General features: G+C 45.3%; 1 protein-coding gene across 2 annotated transcripts in view; it reads left to right on the forward strand.

Annotated features, from left to right (window-relative positions):
- The window catches only part of kiaa1328 (KIAA1328 ortholog), a gene marked incomplete at its 3' end in the record, with an annotated part of 70,616 nt that extends 53,077 nt beyond the window's left edge, over positions 1-17,539 (forward strand). For both annotated transcript variants that reach the window (XM_084316055.1, XM_084316054.1), the window contains 2 exons: positions 10,688-11,109; positions 17,311-17,539. In XM_084316055.1, coding sequence (XP_084172181.1) covers positions 10,688-11,109; positions 17,311-17,539 — 651 coding nt within the window. The remainder of the gene's footprint in view (positions 1-10,687; positions 11,110-17,310) is intronic.
- Between the last annotated feature and the right edge of the window lie 963 nt (positions 17,540-18,502).

Consider the following 18,502-nt stretch of genomic DNA (forward strand, 5'->3'; position numbering starts at 1 on the left):
GTAGTCAGTGGGGAGGGGGGGGTCAGTCATGTAGTCAGTGGGGAGGGGGGGTCAGTCATGTAGTCAGTGGGGAGGGGGGTCAGTCATGTAGTCAGTGGGGAGGGGGGGTCAGTCATGTAGTCAGTGGGGAGGGGGGGGGTCATGTACTCAGTGGGGAGGGGGGGTCAGTCATGTAGTCAGTGGGGAGGGGGGGTCAGTCATGTAGTCAGTGGGGAGGGGGGGTCAGTCATGTACTCAGTGGAGAGGGGGGGTCAGTCATGTAGTCAGTGGGGAGGGGGGGTCAGTCATGTACTCAGTGGGGAGGGGGGGTCAGTCATGTAGTCAGTGGGGAGGGGGGGTCAGTCATGTAGTCAGTGGGGAGGGGGGGTCAGTCATGTAGTCAGTGGGGAGGGGGGGTCAGTCATGTAGTCAGTGGGGAGGGGGGGTCAGTCTTGTAGTCAGTGGGGAGGGGGGGGGGTCAGTCATGTAGTCAGTGGGGAGGGGGGGTCAGTCATGTAGTCAGTGGGGAGGGGGGGGGGTCAGTCATGTACTCAGTGGGGAGGGGGGGTCAGTCATGTACTCAGTGGGGAGGGGGGGTCAGTCATGTAGTCAGTGGGGAGGGAGGGTCAGTCATGTAGTCAGTGGGGAGGGGGGGTCAGTCATGTAGTCAGTGGGGAGGGGGGGTCAGTCATGTAGTCAGTGGGGAGGGGGGGGTGGTCATGTAGTCAGAGGGGAGGGGGGTCAGTCATGTAGTCAGTGGGGAGGGGGGGTCAGTCTTGTAGTCAGTGGGGAGGGGGGGTCAGTCATGTAGTCAGTGGGGAGGGGGGGTCAGTCATGTAGTCAGTGGGGAGGGGGGGGGTGGTCATGTAGTCAGAGGGGAGGGGGGTCAGTCATGTAGTCAGTGGGGAGGGGGGGTCAGTCTTGTAGTCAGTGGGGAGGGGGGGTCAGTCATGTACTCAGTGGGGAGGGGGGGTCAGTCATGTAGTCAGTGGGGAGGGGGGGTCAGTCATGTAGTCAGTGGGGAGGGGGGGTCAGTCATGTACTCAGTGGGGAGGGGGGGTCAGTCATGTAGTCAGAGGGGAGGGGGGTCAGTCATGTAGTCAGTGGGGAGGGGGGGTCAGTCATGTAGTCAGAGGGGAGGGGGGGGGGTCATGTACTCAGTGGGGAGGGGGGGGGTCAGTCATGTAGTCAGTGGGGAGGGGGGGGGGGGGTCATGTAGTCAGAGGGGAGGGGGGGGGGGTCATGTACTCAGTGGGGGGTGGGGGGGTCAGTCATGTAGTCAGTGGGGAGGGGGGGTCAGTCATGTACTCAGTGGGGAGGGGGGGGGGTCATGTAGTCAGAGGGGAGGGGGGGGGGGTCATGTACTCAGTGGGGAGGGGCAGTGGCGTCGCGTGGGTAAAATAACAGGGGAAGCCAAAAAGAATTATTAAAAAAAAATTATTAAATATTTTTATTAATATTTTTTTTTTTTTTTTTTTTTTTTTTAGTCAAGCAGTCACCATGTACACTACAGTATGGCTCGGCGGCCAGTCAAACTTTCTTAACAGATTGCAGAATGGGTACAATACAGTACGGCTCAATACACACAATTGTATAAGGGGATGCAGACCAGAGAAAGACGTTTGTCTTGTTTACATCAGGGTCCCCCATTTTCAATTCATAGTGACATTTATGACATACAAGACATCAAATATACAGTACTGTTACCCATAGATCCTGACAGAGTATATACATATGATGGGGAGGGGACTGTACATTAGGAGGGGGTGGGTGGGTGGGAGAGAAATATACATACGGCCGGGAGAGAATATGACTGTCTATTAGACAAACGTGACAAGACAAACGTATTTCTCTGGTCTGCATCCCCTTAACAATTGTGTGTATTGAGCCGTACTGTATTGTACCCATTCTGCAATCTGTTAAATAAAGTTTTCATTCATTCATTCATTCATTCATTCATTCATTCACGTGTCTGTTGCGCGGCGCGCCCAGCCATCAGAGCGCTCCTACTGTAAAATGCGGAAGCGGCCATTTCAGCCTCAGTTTTACTCGTTTATAAAAATGATTTAAAATGTTTATTAGCAACGCCGAGCTTTCAAACCCCGCCGCATCTGTGTGTGAAACCCTAATGGAACGCTGGGTACCTTTGACATTTATATCCGATATATTTTCGACCCACCGCTAGCTTTTAAGCAGTGCTTGATGGTGCACATTAACCTGGCTACTACGGAGGAATAAGTGACTGCGTATTCCAGCCCCTGGCTTGCATTGCAGTCATGAAAGGGTATACAAGCTTGCCTGATAACGTTAGTTAGTCAGTCAGGCTGCTCAGTGCTTATCTGGTCAATAATGTGGTCCTCCTCTTGCCAGATAGATTTGTTAAATCATAATATCCACAGTGGTGTGCTCTGCTGGTCCTCAGTAAATGTCCCGCCGGCGAAAATAAGTTGCTATTAAAGTGCTAAATGTTAGATACACTAATAGAGGATTCGAACGTGCCCGCTCTGTTAATAACATTTTCAATCAATTCCGCCAGGGGATGATGTTCAGACATGTTTGTAGTAGACTACTAGACTGAGTGACGCCAGACAGTTTTATACTACTAATGGGATGTCACGTTAGGTAGTCAGGTGGAAACGTGAACTTCTGAGTGCCCCGCCTCCAGGGGGGAAAATATGCTGAGTGTTTTCCTCCCAGCTCCGTTTTAAACTTTTAGGGTGTGGCAGTCAGCTCGAATCTGATTGGCTAGGATCGGATTTGGACTCTATAATGCTGGAAGCCTGGAGAAAGAGACCTACCCACTGCCTCTCTCCTATACTAGCTGCAATGAGCACAGTGAGTCTGACAGTGTGTTAGAGGGAGTGAGAAGAGGGAGACATTTAAAAAAAAAAATATATATATATAACACAGATGCACAGATGAAAAAGAATGTAAACTATATTAAAAAAAGAAATTATATATATATATATATTTTTTTTTTTTTTCATATTTCATATTTGATATGAATTTATAGGGAGGCATGGCTTCCGTTGGCTTCCATAAGGATTCGCCACTGGGGAGGGGGGGTCAGTCATGTAGTCAGAGGGGAGGGGGGGTCAGTCATGTACTCAGTGGGGAGGGGGGGTCAGTCATGTAGTCAGTGGGGAGGGGGGGGGTCATGTAGTCAGTGGGGAGGGGGGGTCAGTCATGTAGTCAGTGGGGAGGGGGGGTCAGTCATGTAGTCAGTGGGGAGGGGGGGTCAGTCATGTACTCAGTGGGGAGGGGGGGTCAGTCATGTACTCAGTGGGGAGGGGGGGTCAGTCATGTAGTCAGTGGGGAGGGGGGGTCAGTCATGTACTCAGTGGGGAGGGGGGGGGGTCATGTACTCAGTGGGGAGGGGGGGTCAGTCATGTACTCAGTGGGGAGGGGGGGTCAGTCATGTACTCAGTGGGGAGGGGGGGTCAGTCATGTAAATCAAATCAAATTTATTTGTAAGGCCCGACAACACGTTAATGTCCCCATGGGCCGGACACGTCTTCTTTAAACAAGTCAAGAAGAAACATCACAATAAGTCAAGAACAAAACAAAAACACCATAAAGTCCAATAAATTTAAAAGAAATGCAAAATGAATGCAACCCTCCCAGACATACCCCACGGGAAGGTAAGGAAAAACTCACTAAAACCTAGCAATAGGGGGAAAAATGCACCACAGGCAATGTGGAGGAGAGAAACCTTAGAAGGGCCGTTCAAGGGGAGATCTCTCTGGTTAGGGCTGTCCCCGACTAAGGATTTGGATGGTCGACTATGATTGGCCAACATTTGCCGTTAGTCGACAAAAATTTTTTTATAATAATATTAAAAAAAATATATATATATTATTATAATTTTTTTTAATTATCATTCCATTTGGGCTGTGGGGGGTGCTTAATGTCTGAAGGAGTCGACTGAAGGCTTCTTGTCCTCTGCAAACTTTACTTACTTACATCTTGATATGCGTCTAGTATAGTGTGTTCATTAGATGGGTGAAATCCTCTTTCAGTGCCTCTGTGCCTGTTTTCTTAGGCAGTTAGCCTCTGGTATGCGTGCCATTAGCGTCAGCCACGCTTCTAGGCCTCTTTTCTTTTGGAAAGAATGATAAAATAAAAAATAAAATATTATAAATATATATATATATATATTTTTATATATATATTCGACTAAGAGGTTGGCTGGTCGACTACGGCTCCTTTCGACTAATCGACTAATATGGGTCAGCCCTAGTAGTGTTGCAGTAAAACAGTACTCAGTGGAGCCTGAACACCAAGTAACACCGGTATCTAAGGCTGAGACGAAAATTGGTCCGTGAATGTGTGAGTGAACGGGTGAACGTGAGGAACAAAAATCGTACAGCGCGCTGGATAAAAGCTGTTATATTATATAAATGCATCTTCATCCATATCATCGTAAATTGACGTTTTTTCCAGTTGACATTTTCAACGGACTGAACTGAAATTGAACCCCTCGTCTCTGGTGTTTGTGTGTATAGCGCACGTAAACCCAGACAGTCACACACGTGTGTGTGTGTGTGTGTGTGTGTGTGTGTGTGTGTGTGTGTGTGTGTGTGTGTGTGTGTGTGTGTGTGTGTGTGTGTGTGTGTGTGTGTGTGTGTGTGTGTGTGTGTGTGTGTGTGTGTGTGTGTGTGTGTGTGTGTGTGTGTGTGTGTGTGCGTGCGTGCATCACGGAGGGGGGGGAGCGTACGATAATGTGTGCGTATTCCCCGGTGAGCCGCTTAGGAACAGGCGGCCCTCGTTTACCATCCATCACAATACGCTCCCCGCTGACACGCGCGCCAGCACAGAGAAACACAGAACACGTCTCGACGTGAAACCCCCCCCCCAACAAAGCGTAAAACAAATCGCGCCCGCTGCTAATAAGACTTCAATCACCGGGGGGAACACGCTCCTCACCGACCGACACGTCCCGCGCTCCAGCTCTCTGATCTCAAGGTGACGGCTCGGACGCAGGGGACCCCCATCCTTGGCCTCAGCCTCTCCTCCTCCTCCGCTCCGTCCCCGGGGGCAGGATAGATGGCCCCCGGTCCGGTCGTCCTCGGTGTCCTATACGCGCGGCTCTTTGAGTAATGCGTGTTTGCCTTGCTCTCCGACCCGCCGCGAATCAGTCAGCGTCGTCTTCTTCTTCTTCTTCTTCCCCCCGCGAGCCGGACGCTCCCCCGGGCGTCTCCTCTGTGCGTCGTGTTTATCTCCTGACGTCTCCCTCCGACCTCGGGTGGCTTCTTCACTCGGCCAGCCGCTGTTGTTGTTGTTTAGAGGAGTCAGTCAGTCAGTCACCCCCTCTGCGCTCGTTGTCTCGTCCGTGAAGGTGTTGAGGGATGTTTCCTACTTAAAACCCTTTCACTGCCACACTACAGACGGTTAACCCTTTACTATCACACTACAGACGGTTAACCCTTTACTATCACACTACAGACGGTTTAACCCTTTCACTACCACACTACAGACGGTTAACCCTTTACTATCCCACTACAGACGGTTAACCCTTTACTATCCCACTACAGACGGTTTAACCCTTTACTATCCCACTACAGACGGTTAACCCTTTACTATCACACTACAGACGGTTTAACCCTTTCACTACCACACTACAGACGGTTAACCCTTTACTATCACACTACAGACGGTTAACCCTTTACTATCACACTACAGACGGTTTAACCCTTTACTATCCCACTACAGACGGTTAACCCTTTCACTACCACACTACAGACGGTTAACCCTTTACTATCACACTACAGACGGTTTAACCCTTTCACTACCACACTACAGACGGTTTAACCCTTTACTATCCCACTACAGACGGTTAACCCTTTACTATCACACTACAGACGGTTTAACCCTTTACTATCCCACTACAGACGGTTAACCCTTTACTATCCCACTACAGACGGTTAACCCTTTCACTACCACACTACAGACGGTTTAACCCTTTACTATCCCACTACAGACGGTTAACCCTTTCACTACCACACTACAGACGGTTTAACCCTTTACTATCCCACTACAGACGGTTAACCCTTTCACTACCACACTACAGACGGTTAACCCTTTACTATCCCACTACAGACGGTTAACCCTTTACTATCACACTACAGACGGTTTAACCCTTTACTATCCCACTACAGACGGTTAACCCTTTCACTACCACACTACAGACGGTTAACCCTTTACTATCACACTACAGACGGTTTAACCCTTTACTATCCCACTACAGACAGTTAACCCTTTCACTACCACACTACAGACGGTTAACCCTTTACTATCCCACTACAGACGGTTAACCCTTTCACTACCACACTACAGACGGTTAACCCTTTACTATCCCACTACAGACGGTTAACCCTTTCACTACCACACTACAGACGGTTAACCCTTTACTATCACACTACAGACGGTTAACCCTTTACTATCACACTACAGACGGTTAACCCTTTACTACCACACTACAGATGGTTAACCCTTTTCTACCACACTACAGACGGTTAACCCTTTACTACCACACTACAGATGGTTAACCCTTTACTATCACACTACAGTGATAGTACAGGGTTAACCTTCTGTAGTGTGGTAGTGAAAGGGTTAACCCGCTGTTGTGTGGCAGTGAAAAGGGTTAACCTTCTGTGTTGTCGCAGTGAAAGGGTTAACCGTTTTGATAGTGCAGCAGTGAAAGGGTCTGTGTCTGTAGTGTGATAGTAAAGGGTTAACCATCTGTAGTGTGGTAGTGAAAAGGGTTAACCTTCTGTATTGTCGCAGTGAAAGGGTTAACCGTTTTGGTAGTGCGGCAGTGAAAGGGTTAAAGTGTTTGTCACACGGCGACCTCTAAGGCAGAGGAGTCCCGCGTGGTATTGCCAAGTGAAACTTTAATCCCACATCTTCCCAGCCAGTAGGGGGCGACAGTGGGGGCATAGAGCTTACTTACTGTTACTTACGCCTTTTACCCCGTTTGGGGCATAGGCCGTCAACGAGGGTTCTCCAAGCATCCCGATCCTGAGCCAACCTCTCCAGCTGGCCCCAGGTGTGTCCCATCTTCTTGGCATCATCTTCCAAGTCTCTGCGCCAGGTGTTTCGTGGTCGGCCTCTCTTTCTTTTCCCTTGGGGGTTCCACCTGAGAGATTGTCTTGTGATGCTCAGGGATGGTTTACGGAGTGTATGGCCCAATCCATCTCCAACGCCTGGCTGTTGTTGTGTTCGTTGCCACAGGTCTTTGTTGCTGATGGTGTTAGGCCAGCGAATCTGGAGGATTCGGCGCAGACCGGTGTTTAGGCATAGCAGTCGTCCGGTAATCCGGAGGTTCCCGGTTCGATTCCCGCTCCTCCCCGGGCAGCGTGTCGAAGTGTCCTTGAGCAAGACACTTACCCCCTAACTGCTCTCGATGAGCAGGTTGGCACCTCGCATGGTCGCCTCTGCCGTCGGTGTGTGAATGTGTGAGTGAATGGGTAAAAAATGCGAGGAACAAATTGCAAAGCGCTTTGGATAAAAGCTGCTATATAAAATGCACCATTTACCATTTTTATTACCAGTGCGGGAATTCAAACTGGCAACCTTTTAGTCACAAGCCGGCCTCCGGGCCGCCGTCACCTCGATAACAGCGAGTGGTCGTTCTTTATTATTCATAGTATTCCATTACATCATCATCAACGGGCGTCGCGGAAGGCAAAACAGCAGGGGCTCGTGATCGTTATTAAATGACAACCGTGACCGGTGAGCTTAACGCTAATGGCGCCGTACCGGTAGGAGACGCAGCACACATTACAAGACAACTGTGAACAGGCCTGCGCTCCTCAGAAGGGTGTGCAGTTGTTGTTGTGTGTGGAGGACGATCAGGCTGTGCAGCGTCGGACAACTGTATCACTGAGGAGGCAACCGTGAGAATGATGCACCCAGGCACATGTAGAGACCAACCAACCAACCAACCAACCAACCCAGTAACACATAATGCACACACACACATGTAGAGACCAACCAACCAACCAACCCAGTAACACATAATGCATGCACACACACATGTAGAGACCAACCAACCAACCAACCAACCCAGTAACACATAATGCACACACACACATGTAGAGACCAACCAACCAACCAACCAACCCAGTAACACATAATGCACACACACACATGTAGAGACCAACCAACCAACCAACCCAGTAACACATAATGCATGCACACACACACATGTAGAGACCAACCAACCAACCAACCAACCAACCAACCCAGTAACACATAATGCATGCACACACATGTAGGGACCAACCAACCAACCAACCCAGTAACACATAATGCACACACACACATGTAGAGACCAACCAACCAACCAACCCAGTAACACATAATGCATGCACACACACATGTAGAGACCAACCAACCAACCAACCAACCCAGTAACACATAATGCACACACACACATGTAGAGACCAACCAACCAACCAACCAACCCAGTAACACATAATGCACACACACACATGTAGAGACCAACCAACCAACCAACCCAGTAACACATAATGCATGCACACACACATGTAGAGACCAACCAACCAACCAACCAACCAACCAACCCAGTAACACATAATGCATGCACACACATGTAGGGACCAACCAACCAACCAACCCAGTAACACATAATGCATGCACACACATGTAGAGACCAACCAACCAACCAACCCAGTAACACATAATGCACACACACACACATGTAGAGACCAACCAACCAACCAACCCAGTAACACATAATGCACGCACACACACACATGTAGAGACCAACCAACCAACTAGGGCTGTACCAAATGTAATTTTTTAACATTCGAAGCTTCGATTGAAGTATTCGAACGAAGCTTCGAATGTCTATAAAAAGAAAAAGTACTTTAAAATATTTATTTTTTATTTAAAAAATGTTATGAACTAAATCCTCAATTTGAATAAAGTGATTAATCTGATTAGTTAATTAGTCTTTTTCTTTTATTAAATCAACTTTCTTTAATGAATATAACTCATCAGTTTCGTCAACATAAATAATCCAATAAGGGCACAGTTGGTATGAAAGTGATGGTGACGTCTTATAGTATAATATTATAATATTAGTGTAGCCTAATCTTTAACTGCAACTGTGAAGAAAACCCCCATTGGTTTAAACAGATTGAATAAACATAACATTTCTTTTTTTTAACAAAACATTTTTTTTTTAATAAAAAATAAAAAATTCAAATGTTGATTTATAATTTGAATGTCAACATTATGATCGAAGCTTCGAAGCATTCGGTACAGCCCTACAATGCACCAACCAACCCAGAATGCAATGCACTCACACACATGTAGGGACCAAGCAACTGACCAACCAACCAAGCAACTCCTTCCTTCTAGTCACCTGATACTAAGAATACACGACAGCCATGAAGTAGCCAAAACACTTTACATGAAGGAACGATGGACGATGGTGTCGCGTCTGCATCGGCTTTTGATCTCCCGAACGTCATGAACCGAGATCAGATCGGGGTAGAACTGTTCAGACACACTTTCCAGCAAACAATCCAGTTGAGTCGGGGAGATACAAATCAAACGTCGTTCATTGTGATCCCATCGAATTCCAAGCATTAGGATTTACAATTCCAAACGAAAAACGAATGAACAACATCTACAAAACAAACGTTTACTGCGAGTATTAAGTGTGTGGTTGAAAACTGTACGATCACCCCGTCTTTGCAAATCAAAACCATCCTTGTTCCCGGTATACACACCCATTTTAACACCTGATAATGATAATCAGTCAGCGAACCATTAGGCCTACCATTACCATACCAAATCAACATGGGGCGAGCAATCATTCCAAACGACCAGAATGAATTATTTCTGTTTCATGATACATATACACACACTATAGAATATATAGAATACATTTAAATCTAAATATCAAACACATGATGGTCAAAAAGAAAACATTTGACATAATAAGCAATTAGGGGGTGTAACGTTACACAAAAACCACGGTTCGGTACGCACCCTTTCCATGTTCCACTCAGGGGTGATGGAGTGTGCAGTAACTAATTGTACTTGTAGGGCTGTCAACGAATATTCTTTATTGAAATTAATAATCGACGTAAAAAAAAACACCCGGCCCTTTGTGCAAATTATATTTTGGGAAGGGGTGAACTTGGAGTTCTGAATAGAATTCTGCATGGCAAAAAAAAAATTCTGCACGTGCGGTCGTTAGTGGTTATCATGTGTGAATACTTTGGTCAGCCGAAGAGTGCTTCCGCGTTCGAGTTTTGCGCTCTGATTGGCCAGGTCATGTGACATGTGCGCCAATCGTGGGACAGCAAGTTCTGCGCCTATTTCCGGGTCTAACAGCCTGCAAACTACCTGGCGTTCTATCGCCCTGCTCTAAGACAAACTCTAACCTTAACCAACTTCGAACGAGCGCCTAAGCTTAACCAGTGTAGAAACTTGCGGTCCCACGATTGGGCGTACATGTCACATGACCAGAAATGACCTGGCCAATCAGAGACGCGGAAACACTCTTCGGCTGCCCAAAGTATTCAGGCGGTTATCATACCGTTGTATTCATTCGGTACACAGCCGTGCTGAACCTAAGGTCCAGTACTGAAACGGTTCGGTACGGATGCGTGTACCTTTTACACCCCTATAAGCAATATGGCTCCAACGGTGTCTGTTGTCTGTCCAGGTGTCGAGAAGCGAGGGCAGCGACAGACGACCCAGCGGAGCTGACGACGACTCAGCGCTGGACGGCTCCTACCTCAGCCTGCCCAGGCGGCCGGAGCGCGGAGCGGCAGAGACCGCCGCTCTCTCCTCCGCCACGCCTTCCTGCTCCTCGTCCGGCGGGAGCCAGAGCGCGCTGCTGCTCCGGGGAGCGATGGAGCGCCGCGGCGGCGGGAGGAAGGAGGGGCGAGGCGAGGCGCGCTCGGAGCCCCACTACCGGCCCCAGCACCAGCCGGGGGACGGCTGCAGCTCAGGAGGGAGGAGGAGGGGCGAGGGGAGACCCCACCTGGAGGGCGACCACCGCCCTGAGGAGCCGGGATGGAGGAGGAGCGAGGGGAGACGGCACCCGGAGGGCGACCACCGGCCCGAGGAGCCGGGATGTGACGGGTATAACACACTGTGCTGCAGTCATGATACTGAATAAAAAAATTAAATAAAAAAAAAAACATTATAACCCAAACTAGGGCTGACCCCTATTAGTCGATTAGTCAACTAATCGGTCGAAAAGGAGCCGTAGTCGACCAGCCAACCTCTTAGTCGAATATAAAAAAAAAAAAATTATAATTATAATATATTTTATTTTATTTTTATTTTTATATCATTCTTTCCAAAAGAAAAGAGGCCTAGAAGCGTGGCTAACGCTAATGGCACGCATACCAGAGGATAACTGCCTAAGAAAACAGGCACAGAGGCACTGAAAGAGGATTTCACCCATCTAATGAACACACTAGACTAGACAAATATCAAGATGTATCCATCAGTGGACCAATTGCATGCTTTTGCAGAGGACAAGAAGCCTTCAGTCGACTCCTTCAGACATTAAGCACCCCCCACAGCCCAAATGGAATGATAAAAAAATATATATATATATTAAAAAATATATATATTTAAAAATATTATACTTTTATTTATTTTTTGTCGACCAATAGTCGACTAACGGAAAATTTTCGCCAATCATAGTCGACCACCCAAATCCTTAGTCGGGGACAGCCCTAACCCAAACTAACCTTACTGTCATGCACTTTGTCCTAATAAACTAACCTACACTGTAGCACTCAACACTTTGATGAACATTGTTACTCAGCTGATAGAGTTGTGCCCTTCTTGCTGTCTTGTCGTACAGAACTTGTAAGTCGCTTTGGATAAAAGCGTTCAGCTAAATGACTAAATGTAAATGATACTGATAATAATAATGATGATGACGATGATAATGATAATAATAATGATAATGACGATGATGATGATAATAATGATGATAATAATGATAATAATAATGATAATTACGATAATGATCATGATAATGATCATGATAATGATAATAATGATGATAATAATGATAATGACGATGATCATGATAATGATAATAATGATGATGATAATGACGATGATAATGATCATGATAATGATCATGATAATAATGATAATAATGATGATGATGATGATGATGATGATCATGATAATGATGATTATAATGATAATAATAATAATGATGATGATGATGATCATGATAATGATGATTATAATAATAATGATAATACACATTATTTGTATAGCACCATTCATACAATAATTGCAGTCCAAAGTGCTTTACAGCAGTGATGTAGACACAACATAGACGGGCATAAAATGAGCATAAAGTTGGTATAATTATAGACGGGCATACAATGAGCATAACGTTGGTATAATTATAGACAGGCATACAATGAGCATAACGTTGGTATAATTATAGACGGGCATAAAATGAGCATAACGTTGGTATAATTATAGACAGGCATACAATGAGCATAACGTTGGTATAATTATAGACGGGCATAAAATGAGCATAACGTTGGTATAATTATAGACAGGCATACAATGAGCATAACGTTGGTATAATTATAGACGGGCATAAAATGAGCATAACGTTGGTATAATTATAGACCGGCATAAAATGAGCATAAAGTTGGTATAATTATAGACATGCATACAATTCGCATAACGTTGGTATAATTATAGACAGGCATACAATTAGCATAACGTTGGTATAATTATACACGGGCATAAAATGAGCATAAAGTTGGTCTAATTATAGACACTAACATTTGCAGATAATGTAGTACGAATTTATATTAAAACCTCCCGGAAAATGTTTAATATAGTTAAATTCAAATCTATAAAAAAAAAAGATTGTAACCGATTTCTTATTGATTATGATAGATTTCTGACATTAAAATCTATAAAAGACTATTAACAGGACAAAATAGAAGCAATGCATAAAGCGCAGACATAGTATAAATGAGTATAAAAATAGACAGAATAAGAGCAGTGCAATAAAATAGACAAATGGCTGTAGCAGGTCTCTTTATGTGCTTTTGTCCAACATGATTTATGGATGAGGGGTAATGTGAGCGATGGATCACCTGAGTAATCACCGGTACTGTTTCTCTGTGTTTTTGAGGGGGCTCATTCGGTTACCACCAAATATAGGTGCACAAAAGGATGGCAATGAAACGAGTACAGTTTAGAATGACCTAAATTATATAACGCAGTATCGTTTCATCTTCTTCTTACTGGAGGCAACAGTGGTTCAGGAGGTAGAGTGATCGGCTGGGTTCCCGGTTCGATTCCCGCTTCTCCCGGAAACGTGTCGAAGTGTCCTTGAGCGAGACACATAACCCCCTAACTGCTTCCGAGCAGGTTGGCACCTCGCATGGTCGCCTCCACCGTTGGTGTGTGAATGTGTGAGTGAATGTGTGAGTGAATGGGTGAATGTGTGAGTGAATGTGTGAGTGAATGGGTGAATGTGTGAGTGAATGTGTGAGTGAATGGGTGAATGTGTGAGTGAATGAGTGAATGTGTGAGTGAATGGGTGAATGTGTGAGTGAATGTGTGAGTGAATGAGTGAATGTGTGAGTGAATGGGTGAATGTGTGAGTGAATGTGTGAGTGAATGGGTGAATGTGTGAGTGAATGTGTGAGTGAATGGGTGAATGTGTGAGTGAATGTGTGAGTGAATGGGTGAATGTGTGAGTGAATGTGTGAGTGAATGGGTGAATGTGTGAGTGAATGTGTGAGTGAATGGGTGAATGTGAGGCATAAGTTGTAAAGCACTTTGGATAAAACCTGCTATATAAATGCAGTCCATTTATATAATATAATATTTAAAGATTTTCTATACTCTCAATAGTCACTAAAGGGGAGGTGCCAAGTTACCTATACAATTACTTCCAATGTGTTAAAAAATAATCACAGCCATGAAACCAGAGGTAGAGACACAAACATAGTCCCTTTCAGATTCAAACTCATTTCCTACGGCCAGCAGACCTTCCTCTACTCAGCTGCGGTTCTGTGGAACAGCCTGCCCAGCAGCATTAACTCGTTCCCCGTCAACATCGTTTATATACGTTATTCGATATTTTTATTCATTGTTCATCCGGGGGACCTCGGTGTTACCGGTATAGGGAATGAGTCTTGAGATCGACAAAGTGCAATACCGGCCGCATCCAGCTAGACGGCGGTATCGAGCACCCGTTGAAACCTTGTATCTCGGCCTGTGCAACGGCCAAGTGTCTCCGGGGGCACTTTTCTTTTGTCGGGGCGAGCGGAGCGGTTATAACGGATCGGATTGAGACGCGTCAAATGTAGAGCCATATGAAATCCGTTTTATTATTTTCCAAATTCCATTTTATTTTTTCCCAAATTCCGTTTTTTCCGTTTTAATATTTCAGAATTCTGTATTTTGCTTTTTATGCTCATTTTACCATCATAAATAGTGTCTAATAAGTGGGAATGAATAAATGTCTACAATTGAATATGATATAACAGTCCATTTAATGTTTTTAAGTGCTGCAACTCAGAAATACAGTTACATTTTACACAATACTTTTCAAATAATATTGTGACAAAATAAAAATTTCAAGTGTAAACAATAGATACAGCTAGCTACTACTGACATTATCACAATGTCAGTAGCCTAGCTATATCTATTTTATTGTGATGAAATATAGTAATGCATAATTTAGGCACCTTTAGTTTAGTTTATTTCGTTTATAAAGGACAGTGTATAATGACAATCGTTTGCATTAAACAAATGGATTGCACCAGATTTAGCAAGAAGCTATCATTTCCATCTATAGTCCTATGTACTGTAAAACGTTTCATAGCTATTTAAGTTTATTTCGATTATAAAGGGCAGTGTATAATGACTCGTTTGCATTAAACAAATGGATGGGTGCACTAGATTTAGCAAGAAGCGATCATGTCCTAACGTTATACTATAACTTATAGCTATTTAATCACAATAGTGTCGCAAGTGTTTTTGTGGCTCCAGTCCACGGAACGTTGACAGAATTAGCAAAACACCTTATCGCCGGAGGCATAAAAGTCATTAGGATACTGCTCTGCTCTGAATTGAGGGCTTATTGGGGAATTTATTAGCTTCTTGACGATGTAAACACCGAAGCAGCGAGACGCTTGGGAGACTGCCTGTGTTGTGTGTAACCCGCTCTAGCGTCCGCCTCCCCGGTCGCGTGTGCACCAAGCGTTCCACCCAAAAACGGAATTTCAGTCCAGATTAGGCCAAATTCTGCAATATTCCACGTTTTGCAGTTGATTCCATTTTTATTGGTAAATTCCGCGATTCCGTCCGCGATTCCGTGAACGCGGATTTCATATGGCTCTAGTCAAATGCTCCCGATGCATGATGATGTGTGGTGGATTTATGTTGGCGACACGATCGACACCAATACTGGGACTCGCGATCAGACAATTGGAATATTCTTTTTGGGGTACATCCTAGTGAAGGTAAGGGCTATATGATATCAATCCTGCGTTGATCCAACCATGTCTTCACTTCGATCGCAACATGTGTGTGTGACGTTACTCCACAACGTATGCCGTTGGTGACGATCAAAGCATCAACAAATTACCCCCCCCCCCCTTTCATGCATTCATGATGAAACATAATACCTATCAGGGCTTGACGTTAACTTTTTACTTGTCCGAAAGCTAAACTTACTTGTCCGAAATGTATACTTGTGAAAATAAAGGCCTATTAAAAAATTTATAAAACCGACAAGAGATTTGGACAATTATTATGATTGAATAACTTATACACATGTGTGTGCATGTGTGGGGTATATACTGTATGATCAGTCCTCCAGCTCATCTTCACTCCCCATCAGCACCAGCTCATCTTCCTCATCTCCCCTCTCTCTTGATGACCAGGGGTTAAACCCTGGTCTACGCCTATAGTTGTATAGTTGTTATTACGGTATAGTTGTTATTGCCATAAATAACACCATTCAAAATAAATAATTGTATTTTTATTTGAAATAATTTCTTTTAACAATAGGCACATATTAGATCAACAGGTAACAACAAAACAACCAACTTTTATTATACATTCTATTAAACATTCTGATATTTTCGCGGGTCTCGTGCCACTGTCCGTGTCAACTAAGCGAGCACTCAGAAGACGCTCGCCGTTTGTCCAGGACAAGTAATATTGACGTACAGAGATTGAGAGTTTCCAGTGTGACACTGTGAGACAGGCACTTTCTGATCAGATGGAATAACGTTACTATTCGTTTGGGGAATATATATATATATATATATTTCTTTTTTTACTTGTCCAGTCTGACGAGTTAAATTGTATTATGCTTGTCCGACCTTTTTTTTTCACTTGTCCCGGACAAGAGGACAAGCCTTAATGTCAAGCCCTGCCTATGATATAGATTTGATCTGGGAATAGTAGCATGTACAGGCAAGAAACGGCAACGTTTATACTAGAATTTACGTATAAGGCTATTACTCAGGCTTTCGGGAATTACCCCAGACCACACTATAACGATACTTATATTCACCACAGTATAACACAGGAAAGTATGGATGAGGAAATTTATTATTTTTCACATATTGAACGATAGATAGGTGATGTGAAATGGGCCATAGTATTGTATCCATAACTATAATATAGAATATAGTTATAGCTCTACAAACAAGGTAAAGCGTGGCAGTGTTAGAGCGGGACCTGTCTAATCCCCGGCGGTCAATGAGTTAAACAGGCCCCTAGGTTACCTGGCTTCAACAAGTCTGCACGAACATGGCCCTCGGTATAGGAAAGGGGGTAGCATATGTATTTGTCTTTTATCTTCTATATATGCATATAATCTCTTAATGTGTTACGATGATGTTCAATGTTTTATGTTGATGTATGTCCTGTCTCTTAATACCAGGTAATGTCATCTGTTACACGTGACTGTCCTTTATGTATATATGTATTTATTGTGGGGATTGGGAGGTGGGAGGGGGGGGGGGGGGGGGGCGTTTGATGTTTGATGCCTGATGTTTTATGTTGATGTAACCGGTGCTTAACAAACAGTACCGCAAACAATTACCACCAACCATCGTTCTGTGGCATTAAAGTATCTTGTATCTTGCATCTTGTACCATGATGGAAATAAGTGCCTGCATTTTATCGTGTTTTTATCCCTCGGATGATGTCTCTAATCCACAAACCAAATCAACCAATCAATCAAACTACTCGTCGTACTCTCTCTCCTACCCTGAGGAGCTCTCAACCCGGTGTTTTCCTTCTCCCCCCTCGCAGGCCTCCCACAGTGAACACCTTGACCATGGGCCCCGGGGCCAGGGGGGCCCTCACGGTGCCCCTGCTGGGCCCTGGGGACTGGGAGGAGAAGAGGCACCGGCTGCTGCTGCAGAAGCTGGAGCTGGAGGGGGAGAGACAGAAGCTACGAGAGCGTCTCGCCCTGCAGGAGGAGAGGCTGCTCAGGCAGAACCAGCAGCTCCGCCAGTCACGCCTGGACTACAGCAGGTAGAGAGACTAGAGACTAGAGACTGGACTACAGCAGGTAGAGAGACTAGAGACTGGACTACAGCAGGTAGAGAGAGACTAGAGACTGGACTACAGCAGGTAGAGAGACTAGAGACTAGAGACTGGACTACAGCAGGTAGAGAGACTAGAGACTAGAGACTGGACTACAGCAGGTAGAGAGACTAGAGACTGGACTACAGCAGGTAGAGAGACTAGAGACTGGACTACAGCAGGTAGAGAGACTAGAGACTGGACTACAGCAGGTAGAGAGACTAGAGACTAGAGACTGGACTACAGCAGGTAGAGAGAGACTAGAGACTGGACTACAGCAGGTAGAGAGACTAGAGACTGGACTACAGCAGGTAGAGACTAGAGACTAGAGACTGGACTACAGCAGGTAGAGAGACTAGAGACTAGAGACTGGACTACAGCAGGTAGAGAGACTAGAGACTAGAGACTGGACTACAGCAGGTAGAGAGACTAGAGACTAGAGACTGGACTACAGCAGGTAGAGAGAGACTAGAGACTGGACTACAGCAGGTAGAGAGACTAGAGACTAGAGACTGGACTACAGCAGGTAGAGAGACTAGAGACTAGAGACTGGACTACAGCAGGTAGAGAGACTAGAGACTAGAGACTGGACTACAGCAGGTAGAGAGACTAGAGACTAGAGACTGGACTACAGCAGGTAGAGAGAGACTAGAGACTAGAGACTGGACTACAGCAGGTAGAGAGAGACTAGAGACTGGACTACAGCAGGTAGAGAGACTAGAGACTGGACTACAGCAGGTAGAGAGAGACTAGAGACTAGAGACTGGACTACAGCAGGTAGAGAGACTAGAGACTAGAGACTGGACTACAGCAGGTAGAGAGACTAGAGACTAGAGACTGGACTACAGCAGGTAGAGAGACTAGAGACTGGACTACAGCAGGTAGAGAGACTAGAGACTAGAGACTGGACTACAGC

The sequence above is a fragment of the Notolepis coatsorum genome (genome assembly GCF_963971535.1).
Source record: "Notolepis coatsorum genome assembly, chromosome: 6".
In the NCBI taxonomy this organism is placed as follows: Eukaryota; Metazoa; Chordata; class Actinopteri; order Aulopiformes; family Paralepididae; genus Notolepis; species Notolepis coatsorum.